We start from the raw sequence: 18,231 nt of genomic DNA, 5'->3' as shown, positions 1-18,231 counted from the left end.
GCACTTTGTTTTAACATTTTGATGTAAGACATATTTGGAGCTAATGTGAGAAAGTTGTAAACGTTACCTCTTGCCGTGGGTAGCAGTCCACTATTAAGCTGTACAGCACTGTTTTAGACTCCTCCGAGTTTATCCCATTGTGTAAAACCTGTTGACTTTATACAAGTCGTATTCTTCTCCTCCAGGAAGCAGTATAAAAGACGATATTCTTAAGAAGCTTACTTGGCATGAGATATAGCTGGTGCTGCAGCTCCCCACCCCAACTTTTGTCCTTTCTATTTTTCTGGTCCTTTTCATCCTTTGGAATCTTCCCTTAGGACTGTGTCACGGTTTCAGGTCTCTGGTGTACTTGAGAAACACTTCTGTGGACGTCCTTGCAGTGTAAATCTCCCCTCTGTCTAAGTGGCTACACTTGCAGTCTTCTGCCTCTATTTAAATGGTTCAAAGTGTAACCTGGAGGCTGAACATAAGAGAGACTTAAGGATGATGGCAGCTGTGGACTGCAAGGTGTGTTCTAGGCTGGCTCCTCTTTGAGCATTACCCAGTGCTGGATGCATGTTTTTACTAATCCTCTTCATTTTTAAAGTGTTTTGTTTACTTACATTCCAAATGTCTCCATTCTCAGTCTCCTTTCTAAATTTCTTCACTGCATCCCTCTCCTTTGCTTCTGAGATGGTGCTCCCCCTCCCCTCCCCACCCCCACTCCTGCCTAGACTCCCCTAATCCTATCCCTCTTACCTGGGGCACCAAGTCTCTCCAGGATTAGGCTCATCCTCTCCCAGTGAGAATAGACAAGGTAGTCCACTCCTACTCATGTGTCAGAGTTCCAGACCAGTCCATGTGTTCTTAAAGAGATATTTCTTAATGTTTTCCTTGTGTGTGGAGGGCAATGGTCTTGCTTTCCTCTTCATTAAACTTTCTAATTTACTACATTAAAGGAACCACAATAAAGTGTTAAAATGAACCGATTTGCTTCCAGTTCTTGGCTAGTATGAGTAAGGCTGCTCTGAACCCTGTGGAGCACGTGTCCTTGTGATATGGTGGAACATCTTTTGTGTACATGCCCTGGAATGATATAACGGGTCTTAAAATAGAACTACTCCCAGTTTTCTGAGGAACCCCCAGATTGAATACCAGAGTGGTTGTACAAGTATGCAGTCCTTCCAGCGAAGAAGGAGTGTTCACCTTTCTCAGTGTCATTAGCAGCATGTGCTGTCCCTTGAGTTTTCAATTTTAGCCATTCTGATTCATGCAATGTGGAATCTCAGAGTCATTGTCGTTTGCATTTACCTGATGACAAATGATGTTGAACATTTCTTTAAGTGCTACTTGTCATTCAAGATTTCTGTGTTCAGAATTCTATTTAGCTCTATATCCCATTTTTAATTTTTTTTTTTTTTTGGCATCTAACTTGTGTTCTTTATAAAGTTTTGATATTACCCTCTTATTGGTTGTAGGGTTAGTGAAGATCTTTTCTCAATTTGTTGCCTGCTGTTTTGTCCTAGTGTTAGTGTCCTGTGCCTTACTGAAACTTTTCATTTTCAAGAGGTCCCCTTTATCAACTGTTGATCTTAAAGCCTGAGTCACAGGTGTTCTATTCAAGAAATTCTGTTCTGTGCCAATTTGTTCAAAGGCTTTACCCACTTTGCTTCTATTAGATTCAGTATATCTGGTTTTATGTTGATGTCCAGGATCCATCTTGTGCAGGGTGATAATTACAATCAATTTGATTCTTCTATATGTACACTGCCAGTTATACCAGCACCATTAGTTGAAGATGCTTTTTTTTCCTACTGTATGGTTCTTGCTTCATTTTTAAAAAATGATTTTATCTTTATTTTTTGTTTATGAGAACAGTGTCACTCCCTCTTCAGAAACACTAGAAGAGGACATCAGATCCCACTGCAGATGGTTATGAGCCACCTTGTGGTTGTGGGGATTTTAACTCAGGACCTGTGGAAGAACAGTCAGCTTTTAACCAGTGTCATCTGTCCAGCGCTGGTTTTTGCTTCCTTGTCAAAGATCAAGTGTCCATACATGTGTGGGTTCCTTTTAGCATCTCTGATTGTATTCAATGGATCTGTCTGTCTGTCTCTGTACCAATAACATTAGGGTTTTATCACTATTGCTATGTAGTACAGCTTGAGGTAATGGATCCTGATTCCTCCAGAAGTTTTTTCATTCTTCAGGATTGTTTTGATATCCCTGGGAGTTTTTCTTCTTCCATATGAAGTTGAGAATTGCATTTTCAATGTCTGTAGAAAGTTGTGTTGGAATTTTTGAGGAGAATTGCATTGAATTTGTAGATTGGTTTTGGTTCCTTGGCCATATTAAGTACTTTTTTTTTTTGGTTGTCTATTTTTCAAAACTGGTTTTCTTTGTGAGGATATGGTGGTCTCGGAACTTTTTCCATCTACCAGGATGGCCTTGAACTCAGAGAGTTCTGTCTGTCTCTGCCCTTCCAACAAATGGGATTCAAAGCATATGTCATCACCACCTGGCTGATGATACTTTTTAAATTTCATGTTCTTTAATGTGTCACTGCCCCAATATGGTATTTATCTATTCTGGAATGTTTCCCAGTCTTTAAGAATTTCATTCCTGGAGGCTGGAGAGATGACTCAGTGGTTAAGACTACTGACTGCTCCTCTGAATGTCCTAAGTTCAAATCCCAGCAACCACATGGTGGCTCACAACCATCTATAATGGGATCTGACACCCTCTTCTGGAGTGTCTGAAGACAGCTACAGTGTACTCACATATAATAAATAAATGAATAAATAAATAAATAAATAAATAAATAAATAAATAAATAAATCTTTAAAAAAAAGAATTTCATTCCTTCTTTAAAGTGCTTTAATATTAGATTCACATTAGAAGAATACTTTCTGAAACATGGGCTTTCCTCATGCTTGTAATTATGAAGTTTTTATACCTCATCCTGACTTTGTGGCCTAAGGACTTGAAGACTGTCCTGCAGCTCTTTCAGGCTTGGCCCTTACCAGTCACTGAGGTGGAAAAGTGACCAGTACATGAGTGTCCCCTAACTTCCATGACTTTTAATGGATACTTAAAATGAAATGGGATTGGAGTTAGAATGGAGTTCACTGACCAACTCTGTTGCACAGAAAGGAATGAGGAGGGAGGAGAACCTTCATGTTTGACAATATTTCGTTGTCATTAGCAAGAAGTAATCAGGTAACCAAATTTTGATGATCAGTAAATGCCTAAGTGGCAATTTTTTCGATTTCATAGACGAGGACAATAAAAAATCTGGATATGGAACTGAACTGTTTTCTAGAAACCAAAATTCTGTAGTTGCACTAAGTTAACTAATACAGAAGATGCGAACAGACTGGTGTGGCTCTTCCCAACAGGAATGTTGTTATTCCTGCCTGAAAAAGCGCAATCAGGGAGAATAAATGTGAGGATTACCTAGTGTACTCTAGGTATTTATGTCTAGTCCCTAGAGAATATTGAACCACAAGGTCTGTCTCAACTTTAAAATGATGATTGAGATTTTAATTAAGTCATTTCTACTTTGTCATTCCTCCTTACTGTTAAGCAAAACCCTGGGACTAATTACCTACTTAACAAGTCAAAGTGGACCTGGCTGTCAGGTTCTCCCAGCATCCCTCAGTGTCTTCCTGTTAGAAGATATGCCTGTCATTCCCCAACCCCCAACAGAGTGATTGGGATGCCCTTCCCTGTGCAGTTCTTCCTGATGAAATTGAGCCATTTTGGTTACCTGGTCCTTTTCCTCTACCATTTCCCTCCTTTCCCTTTGGTCGGTTTCTCTTCTCTCCCAGCCCTCTGCAGTAGCTGCAGGAAGCCATGATGGAGACCAGAAGTGATGCCATGTTCAGTTGTGTTGACCATGTCCCCACTCCAAGAAGAACAGGTTGCTGACCTGTCCTAGTCCAATGTGCTAAGGAGTGGAGTATGCTGTGAGCCAGATTGTTGTTCTGTTGGTACATGGTGGTAACCTGGCAAAGGCTCCTGGCCCCTGAGCCTCACTGAGTGTGGATTCTCTAGGGAAGAGGAACTTTAACACTGGAAATGTGTGGTGCTTATAATATCACTGTCTAGTGTACACACAGAGGCATTGGTTTTGGTATGCAGTGGGAAGACAGACTGGAAACTCAAAGGTCTAGTTTCTAGTTCTGAACTTTGCCTTCCACATCCAGTTTTGTGTGATAAATTTTCTAAATAGTCAAGAAACTGGTAGAGAGAAGATGATGGAGATCCTCCTTCACCAACATTTAGTTAGAATCCTTTTAACTTTTCTTGACCACCAGCCACAGTGATGTGATTCATGGAAATTCAACTCCAGCATATAAAAGGAGTTTAGGTTTACAGAGTTCTTTCAGGAGTGCCTGGTGTTGTGAAGGTGGAAATGTCAGACTCCACATCCATGTGCCAGGAAGCAGACATTGAATTTCCCTACAACATTATTTTTTGTGTGGGACTCAAGTGGAACTGGGACTTCCAGAATCCAAATACAGTCCTGAGGGTCTGCAGAGGCAATCATAGCTTCCCTTTCTGATCACTTTCATTTTTAAAGATCACAGAGTCACCCAGGAATAACTTGTGGGCAAGGTCACTTAGCACCACTTGCTGTGGACTCTGTCTCCTCTCTGGAGGTAACCCCTGCCTTAGGGGACAGTATTTGGCATTACAATACAAACAGCTTGTTATGGGGTGTTGAACTAGTGTTTCTCCCCCATTTGAGAGTCCCCTGTTGAGAATACTCTGTTTAGATCTGCAGCCCCCCCCCCCTTTTTTTGGATTTGGTATTTTCCGAGACAGGGTCTCTCTGTATAGCCCTGGCTGTCCTGGAACTCACTGTCTGTAAACCAGGCTGGCCTCGAACTCAGAAATCCACCTGCCTCTCTCTCCCATAGTGGTGGGATTACAGGTGTGCACCATGACCACCAGGCTCTGTACCCCAATTTTTTTTTTTCAAGACAGGGTTTCTCTGTGTAGCCCTGGTTGTCCTGGAACTCACTCAGTAGACTAGGCTGGCCTCAAACTCAGAAATCTGCCTGCCTCTGTCTCCCAGAGTGCTGGGATTACAGGCGTGTGCTGCCACCACCGCCTGGCCTTCTGTACCCCATTTTTAATTGAAGTTTTTGTTTGTTTATTTAAACATCTAGTTTCCTGAGGTCTTTATATATTTTGTATATAAGGCCTCTATTAGTTGTGGAGTTGGTACAAATCTTTCCTCATTCCTTAGCCTGTCTCTTTGTCCAATTGACAGTGTTATTATTTTTTTTTTTGCATTAAAGAGGCTCTTTATTCCTGTTTATTAGTTGTTGGTGTTAGCACCTAAAATATTTGTGTTATGTTCAGAAGGTTGTCTCCCATGCCAGTGAATACAGAGCTGTTCACTACATTTTGATCTGTCAGTTTCAGTGTGTCTGCTTTTATTTTGAGGTCTTTGATCTACTTGGACTTGAGTGATGAATATGGATCGATTTCCATTTTTCTACAATGCAGACATACTGTTTAAGGAACACCATTGTTTAAAGGTACTGTCTTCTTTCCCTCATGCATTTCGAGATTCCTTATCAAAAATCAGGTTTCCAGATGTGGTTGGAATTGTGTCTGGGCCTTGCATTTGATTTGTTTGATCTAAGTGTCTTTTTATGTCAGTACCATGCCGTTCTTTTAATGTGCAGGATTGTTTTAGATATCATGAATATTTTAATATTACACAACTCACTGAGAATCGTTCTTTTCAGGTTTGTAAAGAATTTCATTGGAATTTGGATGGGGATTGTGCTGAATGTATGCACTGGTTTTGTTAGGATGACCATTTTTGCATGTGGTATAATCCTTGTGATCCATGATCATGAGAGATCTTTTTTTTTAAAGATTTATTTTATTTATGTGAGTACACTGTAGCTGTTTCCAGACACACATACTATCATACCATCAACCAGTTAGGATACTTTGATTTCTTCTTTTCCAAATTATTTCCGATTGATTTTTTTTCCTCTATCTTCCTGCTCTAGTTAGAACCTCAAGTACTATATTGAATAGCTATAGAGAGATTGGACACCCCGGTGTCTTGTTCCTGAGTATAGTGAAATTTCTTCCAGCTTCTCTCAATTTCATTTATGGTAGCTTAAGGCTTGCTATAATTTTCCTTCATTATATTTAGATATGTCTCTTGTATCCCTGCTCTCACCAGGACTTATCTCATCAGTTACTGTTGGTTTTTGTTAAAGGCTAGTTCTGTGTCTAATGAGTTTTTCAGTTACTTTATTCATGTAGTTGATTTCATTTTTTTTTATTTTTATATTTATATTGATCCAATTCCTCATCAATTGGGTAACATCTTCACAATCATGGTTAGTAATTTTCTTGATGGGATTTTTGATTCAGTTTGCAACGATTTCATTGAGTATTTTTGCATTTATGTTCATGAGGTGAATTGGTTTGTAATATGCTTTTTTGGTGGACTTTTTATGTATGTTGAGTATGAGGCTTTTGGACAATGTTCCTTCTGTTTTTATTTTGTAAAATACTTTGAGCAGTAATGGCATAGTATTCTTCTAGAATTATACCTGTCTTCTCAAGGGAGACTGTGTTTTTCTTTGAAATTCTGATTGAAAACTGCAGCAAAAAATATCCAGCCCTAGTGTTTTTCTTATTTTTCTTTTTTGTTTTGTTTTGTTTTGTTTTGTTTTTTTGAGACAGGGTTTCTTTGTTTAGTCCTGGCTGTCCTGGAACTCACTCTGTAGACCAGGCTGTCCTCGAACTCAGAAATCCGCCTGCCTCTGCCTTCCAAATGCTGGGATGTTTCTGATATTCTTTATCTGCACATTCTATTTTAGTTAGTTTGCATTAAACTTGTCAATTTTTTTAAATTTTTCTCAAAGAATGACCATATCTACCCCAACCCTCCTTTGTAATGTTTGCATTTAGTGCTATGAACTGTCCTCTTATCACAACTTTCTTTGTGTCCTGTAAGTTCGGATATGTCCTGTATTCATTTTCATTGAATTCTAGAAGTACTTAATTTCTTCCTTTATCACTGTGTGACACACTTGCTATTCAATACAAAGTTCTTCAGTTTCCATGAGGTTGTTAGAGATCTGTCATTTCTGTAGTTGAGGATGTGAAGATTTAATCCATGGTGGTCTGATAGCATGAAGCTGGGTATTTATTTCAATTTCCTGGTGTCTTTGGAGGCTTGCTCTGTATTTGAATATGTCCTTAATTTTAAAGAAAGTTCCATAAATTGCTGGGAGGAGCATATTTTTTTTTGTGTTTGGGTGTAATGTGGTGTAAATATCAGTTAGGTCCATTCAGCTTTTAAATGACAATTAGCTCTAGTTGTTCTCTTTTTAGTTTTTGTCTGCAGGACCTGTGCATTGGTGAGAATGAGATTGAAGTCTCCTCCTATAAATGCATGAGGGTGAGTGTGTAATTTAAGCTGCAGAGGTGTTTGTTTTACAATGGTAGCTACTCTCATTTTGAGGGTTTAGATGTTATGAATTGAAATGTATCTTGGTGGATTTTTTTTATTAGATTGTTGTGCTTTTTTTACCTCTTTGAGTTAATTTTGGTTTGAATTCCATTTTTTTTAAAATATTAAAATGGCTATACCAGCTTGTATCTTAGGTCCCTTTGTCTGGAATATCTTTTTTTCCAACATTTTATCTTAAGGTAATGTCTGTTCTTAATGTTGAACTGTGTTTCTTGTATGCAGTCGAAGGATACATGCTGTTTTACCATCCATTCTGTTAGCCTGGGTCTTTTATATTGGGGAAATTAAGGCTATTGTTAGTGAGAAATAACAATGAATATTGATTACTAATTCTTTTTTCGTTTGGGGGGTGTTGAGACAGAGTTTCTCTGTGTAGCCCTGGCTGGCTTGGAACTCACTCTGTAAACCAGGCTGACCTTGAACTCAGAAATCCTGCCTCTACCTCCCAAGTGCTGTGATTAAAGGTGTGCATCACCACTGCCTGGCGTGATTACTAATTCTTGTATTTTGTTTTTGTTGGCAGTGGTGTTTGTGTGTACTTTTGGTTTGCCGATAATGTGAGATACTTATTTCCTGTGTTTTCTTGTGTGTAGGTAACCTCGTTGTGTTGGATTTTTCCTTCTCTCACCTTCTTTAGGGCTGTATTCCTAGATGTGTATCATTTCAACATGTTATTTTTTTCATTTATGGTGATTGAAATTTTCTAGGTTTAGTAATCAGGGCTGGCTTCTATGGTTTCACTGAATCTGTTTCCAAGCCCTTCTGGCTTTATAGTCTCTCTTGAGAAGACAGGTGTAATTCTAGAAGACAGAGATATAATATTCTCTGTTATATATATGTTTAGTGTTTGACTATTACACAGCAAGGGGACTTTCTTTTGTGGTCGAGTCTATTTGGTATTCTGTATGCTTCTTGATATCTCCTTTAGGTTCAAAAATATTTTTATGGTTATGTTAAAAATAGTTTCTATACATTTGTGCTGAAATCCTTCATCTATTCCTGCTATTCATAATATTTGTCTTCTCACAATACCCAAAAGTTCATAGATATTTTGTGGTAAACATTTTTTTTTGGTTTACATTATTTTGTTTTTTTCTGTGTTATATATAGTTAGTGTTTGATTATTACACAGCAAAGGGACTTTCTTTTGTTGTCCAGTCTATTTGGTATTCTGTATGCTTCTTGATATCTCTTTTAAGTTCAAAAATATTTTTATGGTTATGTTAAAAATACTTTCTATACATTTTTGCTGGAATCCTTCATCTATTCCTGCTGTTCATAATATTTGTCTTCTCACAATACCCAAAAGTTCCTAGATATTTTGTGGTAAACATTTTTTTTTTTTTTGGTTTACATTCTTTTTTTTTTCTGTGATTTTGTTTTATTAGATATTTGCTTCATTTAAATTTCAAATGGCATCCCCTTTCCTTGTTACTCCTGAAAATCCCCTATCCCATCCCCCCTCCCTCTGCTCACCCTTTTTCCCATGATTTCCTAATTTTCATTCCCTTTTTCTGGATAATCCAGCCTTCACAGGACCAAGGGCCTCTCCTCTCATTGTTATGTGAAATGGTCATGTTCTGCTACATATGTAGCTGGAGCCGTGGGACCCTCCATGTATATGCTTTGGTTGGTGTTTTAGTCCCTGGGAGCTCTGGTAGTACTAGTTGGTACATATTATTGTTCCTCCTGCAGGGCTGCACACCTCTTCAGCTCCTTAGGTCCTCTCTCCAGCTGCTCCATTGGGGACCCTCTGATCAGTCTATTGGTTGGCCATGGCTGTTTTGATCCATCTTCCAATAATGATCAAAGTATCCACACACTGGTCTTCCTTCATCTTGAGCTTCATGTGTTCTGTGAGTTGTATCTTGTCTATTCTGAGCTCTTAGCTTAATATCCACTTTTTAGTGAGTGCATACCACTTGCGTTCTTTTATGATTGGGTTACCTCACTCAGGATGCTATTTTCTAGCTCCATCCATTTGCCTAAGAATTTCATGAATTCGTTGTTTTTAATAGCTGAGTAGTACTCCTTTGTGTAAATGTACCACATATCCTGTATCCCTTCCTCTGTTGAAGGACATCTGGGTTTTTTCCAGCTTCTGGCTTTTATAAATAACGCACAGGTCTGTGCATTCCCCTTTCGCTCGCCTATAATCTTCACACACAGCTCACACATACCACATGCACTCTCTCTTCACTCACACACACACACACACACACATACACATATACACTCTCCATACACACTTCACATTCTCTCTCACATTGTCTCCACTCACTCTCCACTCACCACGTGCACACCTCACTTGCTCTCCACTCCTCCTCTCGTGCTCTCTCAATTTTTTCTTTCTTTTTTTATTTTAGCATTAATTTATTATGTCCACAGTAACTTTGGTATATACAAGCTTTTTTTAATTAGATATATTTTTTTATTTACATTTCAAATGATTTCCCCTTTTCTGGCTCCCCACTCCCTGAAGGTCCCATAAGCCCTCTTCCCTCCCCCTATTCCCTCATCCACCCTTCCCACTTCCCTGTCCTGGTAATCTCCTATACTGCTGCACTGAGCCTTTCCAGAACCAGGGGCCACTCCTCCGTTCTTCTGGACATCATTTAATATGTGGATTGTGTCTTAGGTATTCCAAGTTTCTAGGCTAATAACCACTTATTAGCGAGTGCATACCATGATTGATATTTTGAGACTGGGTTACCTCAGTTAGTATGATATTCTCCAGCTCCATCCATTTGTCTAAGAATTTCATGAATTCGTTGTTTCTAATGGCTGAATAGTATTCCATTGTGTAAATATACCACATTTTTTGTATCCATTCCTCCATTGAGGGACACCTGGGTTCTTTCCAGCTTCTGGCTATTTATTACAAATAATGCCTCTATGAAGCTAGTGGAGCATGTGTCCTTATTGCATGCTGGGGAATCCTCTGGGTATATGCCCAGGAGTGGTATAGCAGGGTCCTCTGGAAGTGTCATGGCCATATTTCTGAGGAACTACCAGACTGATTTCCAAAGTGGTTGTACCATCTTGCAATCCCACCAGCAGTGGAGGAGTCTTCCTCATTCTCCACATCCTCGCCAACAGCTGCTGTCTCCTGAGTTTTTAACCTTAGCCATTCAGACTGGTCTCACTTTTTTCTTGCCCCAGTCTTTTATTGATACTTCAAAAGCAACTAGAAAAAATTATGCATTGTGTAATCATTGACAAATCAAATGCAAAAGAATAACCACATTCCACAAAGAATCAAGAATTATAATTTTTCCCCAAAGTTTCTAGCTATTTCCAGGCAATAATAATAATAATAATAATAATAGAGAACTTATCACTATTTAACTTTATCTTTTGGATTATTATACTTCAGAGTCGAGAATTCCTATTGCTTCTCCCTGCATTTTCCTGTGACGTTCTAATGATAAGTGACATGGGTAAAGCTGCCAGGCAGTGGCCAGAAAGAATCAAGTTAAGCCTTGATTCTTCCACTAGCTATCTGCTTCTGCACATTACACACAGTGCCTCTTCTAAGAGTCACCATGTTTCCACTTAGTTTTACCAGTATATTACTTTCTTATCCAGGAACCACTCTTAAATATTGTGCAAAACTTACTTCATAACTTCAATAGTTTTTCCTTTCTCCGGGTGCCAATGTAGACTTTAATTCATTTTCTAATCATTTCTTCAAACTTTCTTTGCAAGTCAAACATTCATCAGGAACTACCATTATGCACTCATTGCATTGTTTCCAAGATGAGAGCATACAGCATATACCTGGGCCATTAGGACTGTATAGTACTGTGCCCCCATGTCTCAATTCTTAATTGTTTAAGAATCATTACATCAAGGAACATCTAGTTTAAAAGAATTCACCAGAGCAGAAGGAGAAAGAAATAAGACAGTCAGATACAATAGCATAATTATGCACGCAACGGCCAACTAAAAAGTCATGCACAAATGAAATCTATACAGCCATTTTTCAGGGCTAAGGTTAGCAGAAATGGAAAAATGGTTTTTGCAAAGATCTGCTGTGAGCTAAGGAAATGTCTCCATCCTGGCCTACCACAGTCCCTTAGATGGCTGGTCCGCTGGAGAGATGTGTCTCCTGCTTCTCAGGGTCCCAGGTGCCATCCTTTTCTATAAGGAGCTACTGTGGGCTCCGGAGTTGTCTCCATGCCTGCCTGCTGCTGGCAGTTCCTGTCAAGGTATGCTGTCTCCAGCACCTCCTTAAATCTGTATGATGCTTTTCACGCACTATGTAGAATATAATATCTGGATCCCCATCTTAACATGAAGTTCCATGCTTGTATTGTTGCTTTGTAGTAATTTCAAGTGCAGCAAATGCATACAAATTAAAACAGGAACATTTCTTATGACCCTAAATACTTAACAAGGCAATGTCAATAAGGAAGTCATTCATACCACTTCCATTTTGTGTCCTTTTATCCACTGAGTTTAATACTGTGTTATATATCCAATTACATCTACAATCATACAAAAATAGCATGATATATCTCTTGTAATACACAGGACTCTCTGTGTCAACACAAGATGTATTCACTTACCTTAACCAAAGCAAAGATCCCTGGAGTATGGTTCCACACCAACCCCAGTAGAATCTGTGTGACAAGTTACACAGACTAAGGTGAAAACTTCAAAAGGAAGCCTCTTAGAACCTGTTTTCAATCTCTTACCTAGAACAAAATATCGAGCTGTAGTTCCCATGGCAATTTATTTGTTTTATCCTCTGTTGCCGCCAGCAGCCACATACGAACCAGAATACCTGGAAGAGAATTCTGAGGTTAACGGAAAGGGGGCGAAAGAGAAATGAGTCAAGAGGACAGTTGCCCATAGAGACCGACTTTACTATCATTAAGCCAATATTTATAATCTTAGGAAAAACCACCCTGCATCCCAAATGGCCGAGAGTTCATTAGATCTGCTTCTCGGTCGGTTGTCTGCTTTCAGTCATGCTGCTTTCTGTTGGTCTCCGGGTGGAGCTGCACTGAGGTGAAATAGGCTGTATTGTTCCCAAGGAACTAGAGCTGGAGATAACTCCAGGGAAGGGTGGAGGCTGTAGGCCAGGAGGGTCACAGCCAAATGCTGTGGGGGGAAGGGACAATCCTCTTTTATTCTTTTTTTCTTATTTATGAGATGTTTCTGATAGCCTATGGTAAGATCTTAAGCAAGATTAATGTGTAAGAAACAATTCCTTGAGATGAGGTCACTAGCTAGGACCGTATCTCTGGGAAAACCAGTGCTTTACTTCATAAATCATTTAGAAAATTACATAATAGTATTATGTTAGATAAAACTTTTTCAGCAATAGAATTTCATATGACTGCAGTGTATCATTGGAAGTGGGCTTTGGTATATGGTAAAGAAAGCCTTAAATAAAAAGAATTAAAATAGTTTACATTTATGCTTTGAAGATTTAGAAGAAGTCAGATACTAGATGTTAAGCAATAACTGTCAAGAAAAATTTATTAACTTGTTCTTGGACATTTGCCGCAAGCCTTGGATGATTTTTATTGTGCCAAATAATAATCATGTTACCTGTTCTATCCGTGATTGCATCACTGAACACACTTTTTCAGAAGTTGTAATACCTGTATAATTTTGTATTTTATTGTGGCAAATGCCTATGATGATATCTCTTCTATTTGACTGCTTCACTGAACACATCTTCTCAGAGTTGTAATACTTGTTTCTTTGTAAATAAAAACCCTTGCTTGAGAACTGCAAAATATATTTAGAGTCAAACTGCCTCTGTGTTTGTTTTCTGTTAGTCATCTTTTAATCCTTTGAGAACCCTTGTCCCAGGGACCCTTATACCTGACTTGGGTGGTCGGTGGCAGTGTGGATCTAGTGGACCCCCCAAGCATAGAAACTGGGAAGTCTGAATGAAGTAAAGGCACAGGCATACTACTGAAAACTAGGCAAGTTCAGTCCTGCAATGGGTGAGGCAAGCTCTCCAGTTAAAAGAGTTGCTGAGAATTTTATGTAGAATAGTGTCCTGAACTCGTATTCTAAGATGTATATGAGAGGACTTTGTATTAATTCATGTGAACTATGGTTATTTGAAATCTCAAATACCAATATAAGGTTGATTTTGTGTTCCTCTGAGCATCTGTTTCTGCATGCCGTTGTGCCAGTGTTAAGTAATTATGCTGATATCCTTACAGAACAGCTTGAAGTGAAGAAATATAGGCTATTGAACGTTTTTTATAAATGAATTATATCAAATTATATCAAAAAGCAATATACAGCAAACCAATAGCCAACATCAAATTAAATGGACAGAAAGTTGAAACAATCCTAGTGAAATCAGGGAGTTGACAAGACTGTCCACTCTCTCCTTACCTGTTCAATATCGTACAAGAAGTCCTAGCCAGAGCAATTAGAGAACAAAAGGAGGTCAAAGGGATACAAATTGGAAAGGAAGAATTCAAAGTATCACTATTTGCAGATGATATGATAGTGACCCCAAAAATTGTACCAAAGAACTCCTAATGCTGATAAACAAGGAAAGAATTTAAGAGAGTCATTTTGGTGAATTTAGGTAAGCTCTGCCTCTAGAGCAAAAGTTATATGAAGTTTACCAGCACAGATCAAAAAGGTTACTGGGTCATTAAGAAAATCCACTTCCAACCTTTTAGATTGAATGCACGATTGAATTTACTTTCTTTACTGAGTGCAGGCCTCTGTATATTTAGAATTTGTGGCTTCCCTGGTGATCTGTGAGTACAGGGACCTTTGTGTCCCAACAACATCTTGTTCTTCATTAAAGAGTGGAGCTCTCTTGCAAGTGGGAGAAGTAGTCTCAACCAAAGATGTGCTCCCTACATGGTTATCCCAAAATACAACATGTTCCGTGAATTCCTATAAATGCAACCAACAGAAATGGAGACAGAAAATTATATTAACATATTTGAGCAGACTTATTTACACATATATAACAAGAAAGAAACAAATTGGCTGTGTAGAATTTTAGGAAGGGCTAGAGAGAGTGTACAAGATAGCAGAAAGTGATATAACATATTTAATTAAAATATATAAAAATAGGCCAGGCAGAGGTGGCGCATGCCATCAAACCCATCACATGGAAGGCAGAGGCAGGCAGATTTCTGAATTCAAGGCCAGCCTGGTCTACAGAGTGAGTTCCAGGACAGCCAGGGCTACACAGAGAAACTTTGTCTCGAAAAAAACAAAACAAAACAAAACAAAAACAAAAACAAACCCCATAAAACAAACCCCATGCCACTAAAAAACAAAGAGATCCATTCTATCAGTTCTATTCATTTAGATACCTTTATTAATAAAGCTGTTTCCCCCCCTTCCCACTGAGTAAGATGTGCTGGCTAACAATACTGTACCATAGAGTTTGTCATCTATTTCCTGTAGAGAGTCTTATTGGGGTGCCATGCCACCTGGCCTAGGACAGGTAAGTAAGCTCAAGTAGGAATCTGAAGATAGGGAAGTTAAGTTTAGGCAGGAATCTGATGATAGGGAAGTGAAGTTTAGGCAGGAATCTGACTTTAGGCTATAATAGGGAAGTAGGTTAAGGCAGGAATTTTATAGGGAGAAATGAAAGAAGCAGGCTTTAGGCAAGATTTTGGGTTTGGTCAAGGAAGGAGTCTCAGGTATTTTGGCCATTTTGACAAGCCCTTGGAAACTACTGTCGAGGGACTTTGATTATTGCCTTGACTATTGTGTGTTTACTGTCTTGTTTGTTCCTCATTGTACTACTATTGCTCTTAACTGTTGCATTTAATTAAAATGGCATAAAAGTGGATTGGAAATTATTAAACCCGCTTTCAGTCTCAGAATGGACTATGGTCATGCTTCAATGTTGTCTCATTGTCTTTTTTCTTTTTAATCCCCCCTCCTGAACTGGAGAACCTGTTGACTGACTGAGTGGGCTTGGTCAATTTCCTGCTTTTCTCACAGGGTTGTGTAAATTCTCATAATTTCCAGGGGAAAAGCAACTGCAATATAACTGACCTAGCCTGAAACAACAGAACAAAAATCTTAGTGTTTCCTAAAAATCTCTCTTGAATGGTTACTATTCTGGGCAGTCTTCCCCTATGGGCTGGAATGTTTATTTCACTGCAGGTTGAATAATGGGCCCTGTAAACTATCAGCCTTGATTCCAGGAGCAAGAAGGGGGAGTGCTGGAAGAGAGAAGGGTATGGTGTCAGTGGACAGGCACAAGTGCTTCTCAAATGCAAATCTCTCCAGAGCTGGAAAAGGTCTAGCTCTGGAAAGGAAGCCTGGTACAGGAACCACCTTGCCTTGTCCCTTCAGTGCACTCTCAGGCTACTTATCTGGAAAAGGGATGGCCCTGGACCAGAAGCATGGGTCAGGGATCATGGTGCTTTGATCCTTGATCACTCTCTAAGTTAAGGGAGGGTCCTATGTCACTCAAGTCTTGCTGGCCAATCAGGGCCTCCAGTCTGAAGTGGAGGCGGGTACTTCCGGGTACCATGTTGGAGTTTCAGTGCTGCATCTGAAGAGTCTTACTTGGTGTGTCCTGCAGTGAGTAGCTGTGAGGGGCATTCAGATGAACTTTGAACCCGCGATATGGTGAGTATATGGCAGCTGCTTCCAATGGGAAGGGGCGGGCGATTGAACATCTGGAGCGAGTGTGGCGAGCCCTCCCTGCTGCTGGGTGTGAACCGCAGCTAAACTTGAGCACCTGTGAGGTTCTTTGTAGTCTTAGCAGAAGCCTGAGCATGGAGGTGTTCCTGATAGCCTAGGCAAAGATCTGAAGCAAGAATAATGGGTAAGAAACCACATCTTATATCCAGGAAAACCAGCGCTTGACTTTATAAATCATTTACAAAATTATATATAATAGTATTATGATAGATAAAAACGTTCCCAACAATGAAGTTTCATGTGGCTGCACGTGTGTCTTAGGAAGCGGGCTTTGGTATATTGTTTAAGAAATCCTTAAATATATAATTAGTTTAAATGTATGCATTGAAAATTTACAAGAAATTAGGTACTAGATGTTAAACAATAACTGACCAGAAAAAAATTATTAACTTGTTCATGGACATTTACCACTAGCCTTGGGTGATTTTTATTATGCCAAATGATAATCATGTTACCTGTTCTATCTGTGATTGCTTCACTGAACACATTTTTTCAGAAGATGTAATTCTTAGATGATTTTTCTTTTGTTGTGACAAATGACTATGATGATATCTGTTCTATTTGACTGCTTCACTGAACACATCTCAGAGTTGTAATACCTTTTTCTTTATGCATAAAAATCTTTGCTTGAGAACTGCAAAATACATTCAGAGTTATCTGCCTCTCTGTTTTCTGTTTGTCACCGTCGAATCCTTTCCCACCTAGTCTTCAAAAGACCCTCGTCCCAGGGACCACATACCTGACTGGGGTGGTCTGTGGCACTACTTTTCTAGTCCTTTTCCTTCATTGGGATCTTCTACTTAGGACTGTGTTACTGCTTCAGGTCTCTGGCATACTTAAGAAATACTTCTGGGAATATCTTTGCTGTGTAAATTTCCCCTCTGCTGTACTTGCAGTCTGCTCTCCTTATTTAATCTGTTCAAAGTGTAACATAAAAGAGATTGTGGCATCTGTGGACTACAAAATCTCTTCTAGGCTGGCTCCTCTTTGAGCATTAACCAGTGCTTGAAGCATACTTTTATTTAAGAGATATTTCTTTTTAAAACTTTTAAAATTATTTTATTCACATTCAAATTATTGCTCCCATTCCTGTCCTTTTTCTAAAAGTCTTCACTCCATCTCCCTCTCCTTTGCCTCTTAGATGGTGCCCTCCTCCTCCCCTACCCCACTCCCACTCTTATCTCCCCTCTCTTAACCTTCCCCCTCTGTCTTCCCTGGGGCATGAAGTCTCCCCAGGATTAGGCTCCACCTCTCCCAGTGAGGCCTGACTAGGCAGTCCTTTCCTGCATATGTGCTAGGGCCCTCCAACCAGTCTATGTGTATTTAAAGAGATATTTCTAAATTAATGTTCTTATTGTGTGTAGTGATTTCTCCCTGGGAAGGCATATGAATTCTAGAACAGCTGCATCCTCAGCCTTTTAGGAAAAGGTTTCTGAGACATGCTATGCTGACTCAGATGGCCTTGATCCCAGACTTGCTCCCCAGGGCAATGACCTTGCTTTCCTCTTCCTTGAACTTTCTAACTTCCTATGTTAAGGTGCTGTAGTTTGGGCTGGATAGCTGGCTCCCTGGTTAAGTGCACTGACTGCTCTTTCAGACATCCTGAGTTCAATTCCTAGCAACCACATGGTAGCTCACAATCATCTGCAATATGGTCTTTTTTTTTCCCTTTGGTTTTTTTTTTTTTGGATTTGTTTTTTTTCTAAACAGGGTTTCTCTGTATAGCCCTGGCTGTCCTGGAACTCACTCTGTAGACTAGGCTGGCCTCGAACTCAGAAATCTGCCTGTTTCTGCTTCCCAGAGTGCTGGGATTACAGGAGTGCACCACCACTACCCAGCTGCAATATGATCTGATGACAGTTTTTGGGTATATGCCCAGGAGTGCTATAACTGGGTCTTGAGATAGACCTGTAAGACCCTCCAGCACTTGGTCTGTGGTACTTTCAAGATGCCCCCTAGTGAGACATGGAGATGCAGATCTATGCAAAAGAAGAGGTTTACTTTCAGTCACTCTGGGATCTTCCTTCGGAAGTCTCTCAAGCAAGAGACCAGAGGCAACCCAGATT

The 18,231-nt window shown here is 39.5% G+C and overlaps 1 protein-coding gene across 6 annotated transcripts in view; it reads left to right on the top strand.

Moving 5' to 3' along the window:
• Nucleotides 1–18,231, top strand: part of LOC127670429 (zinc finger protein 431-like) — a 296,871-nt gene that overhangs the window by 323 nt on the left and 278,317 nt on the right. For 2 of the 6 annotated variants that reach the window (XM_052164850.1, XM_052164860.1), the window contains exon 1: nt 16,082–16,090. The exons of the other annotated variants lie outside the window; for them this stretch is intronic. In XM_052164850.1, coding sequence (XP_052020810.1) covers nt 16,088–16,090 — 3 coding nt within the window. In that variant the 5' untranslated portion in view covers nt 16,082–16,087. Of the gene's footprint in view, nt 1–16,081; nt 16,091–18,231 lie in introns of those variants that run through there. 6 annotated transcript variants of the gene reach the window in all.

The sequence above is a fragment of the Apodemus sylvaticus genome, chromosome 1 (genome assembly GCF_947179515.1).
Source record: "Apodemus sylvaticus chromosome 1, mApoSyl1.1, whole genome shotgun sequence".
In the NCBI taxonomy this organism is placed as follows: Eukaryota; Metazoa; Chordata; class Mammalia; order Rodentia; family Muridae; genus Apodemus; species Apodemus sylvaticus.
Note: the sequence above shows the minus strand (reverse complement) of the source record. Positions and strands in the feature narration are given on the sequence as shown.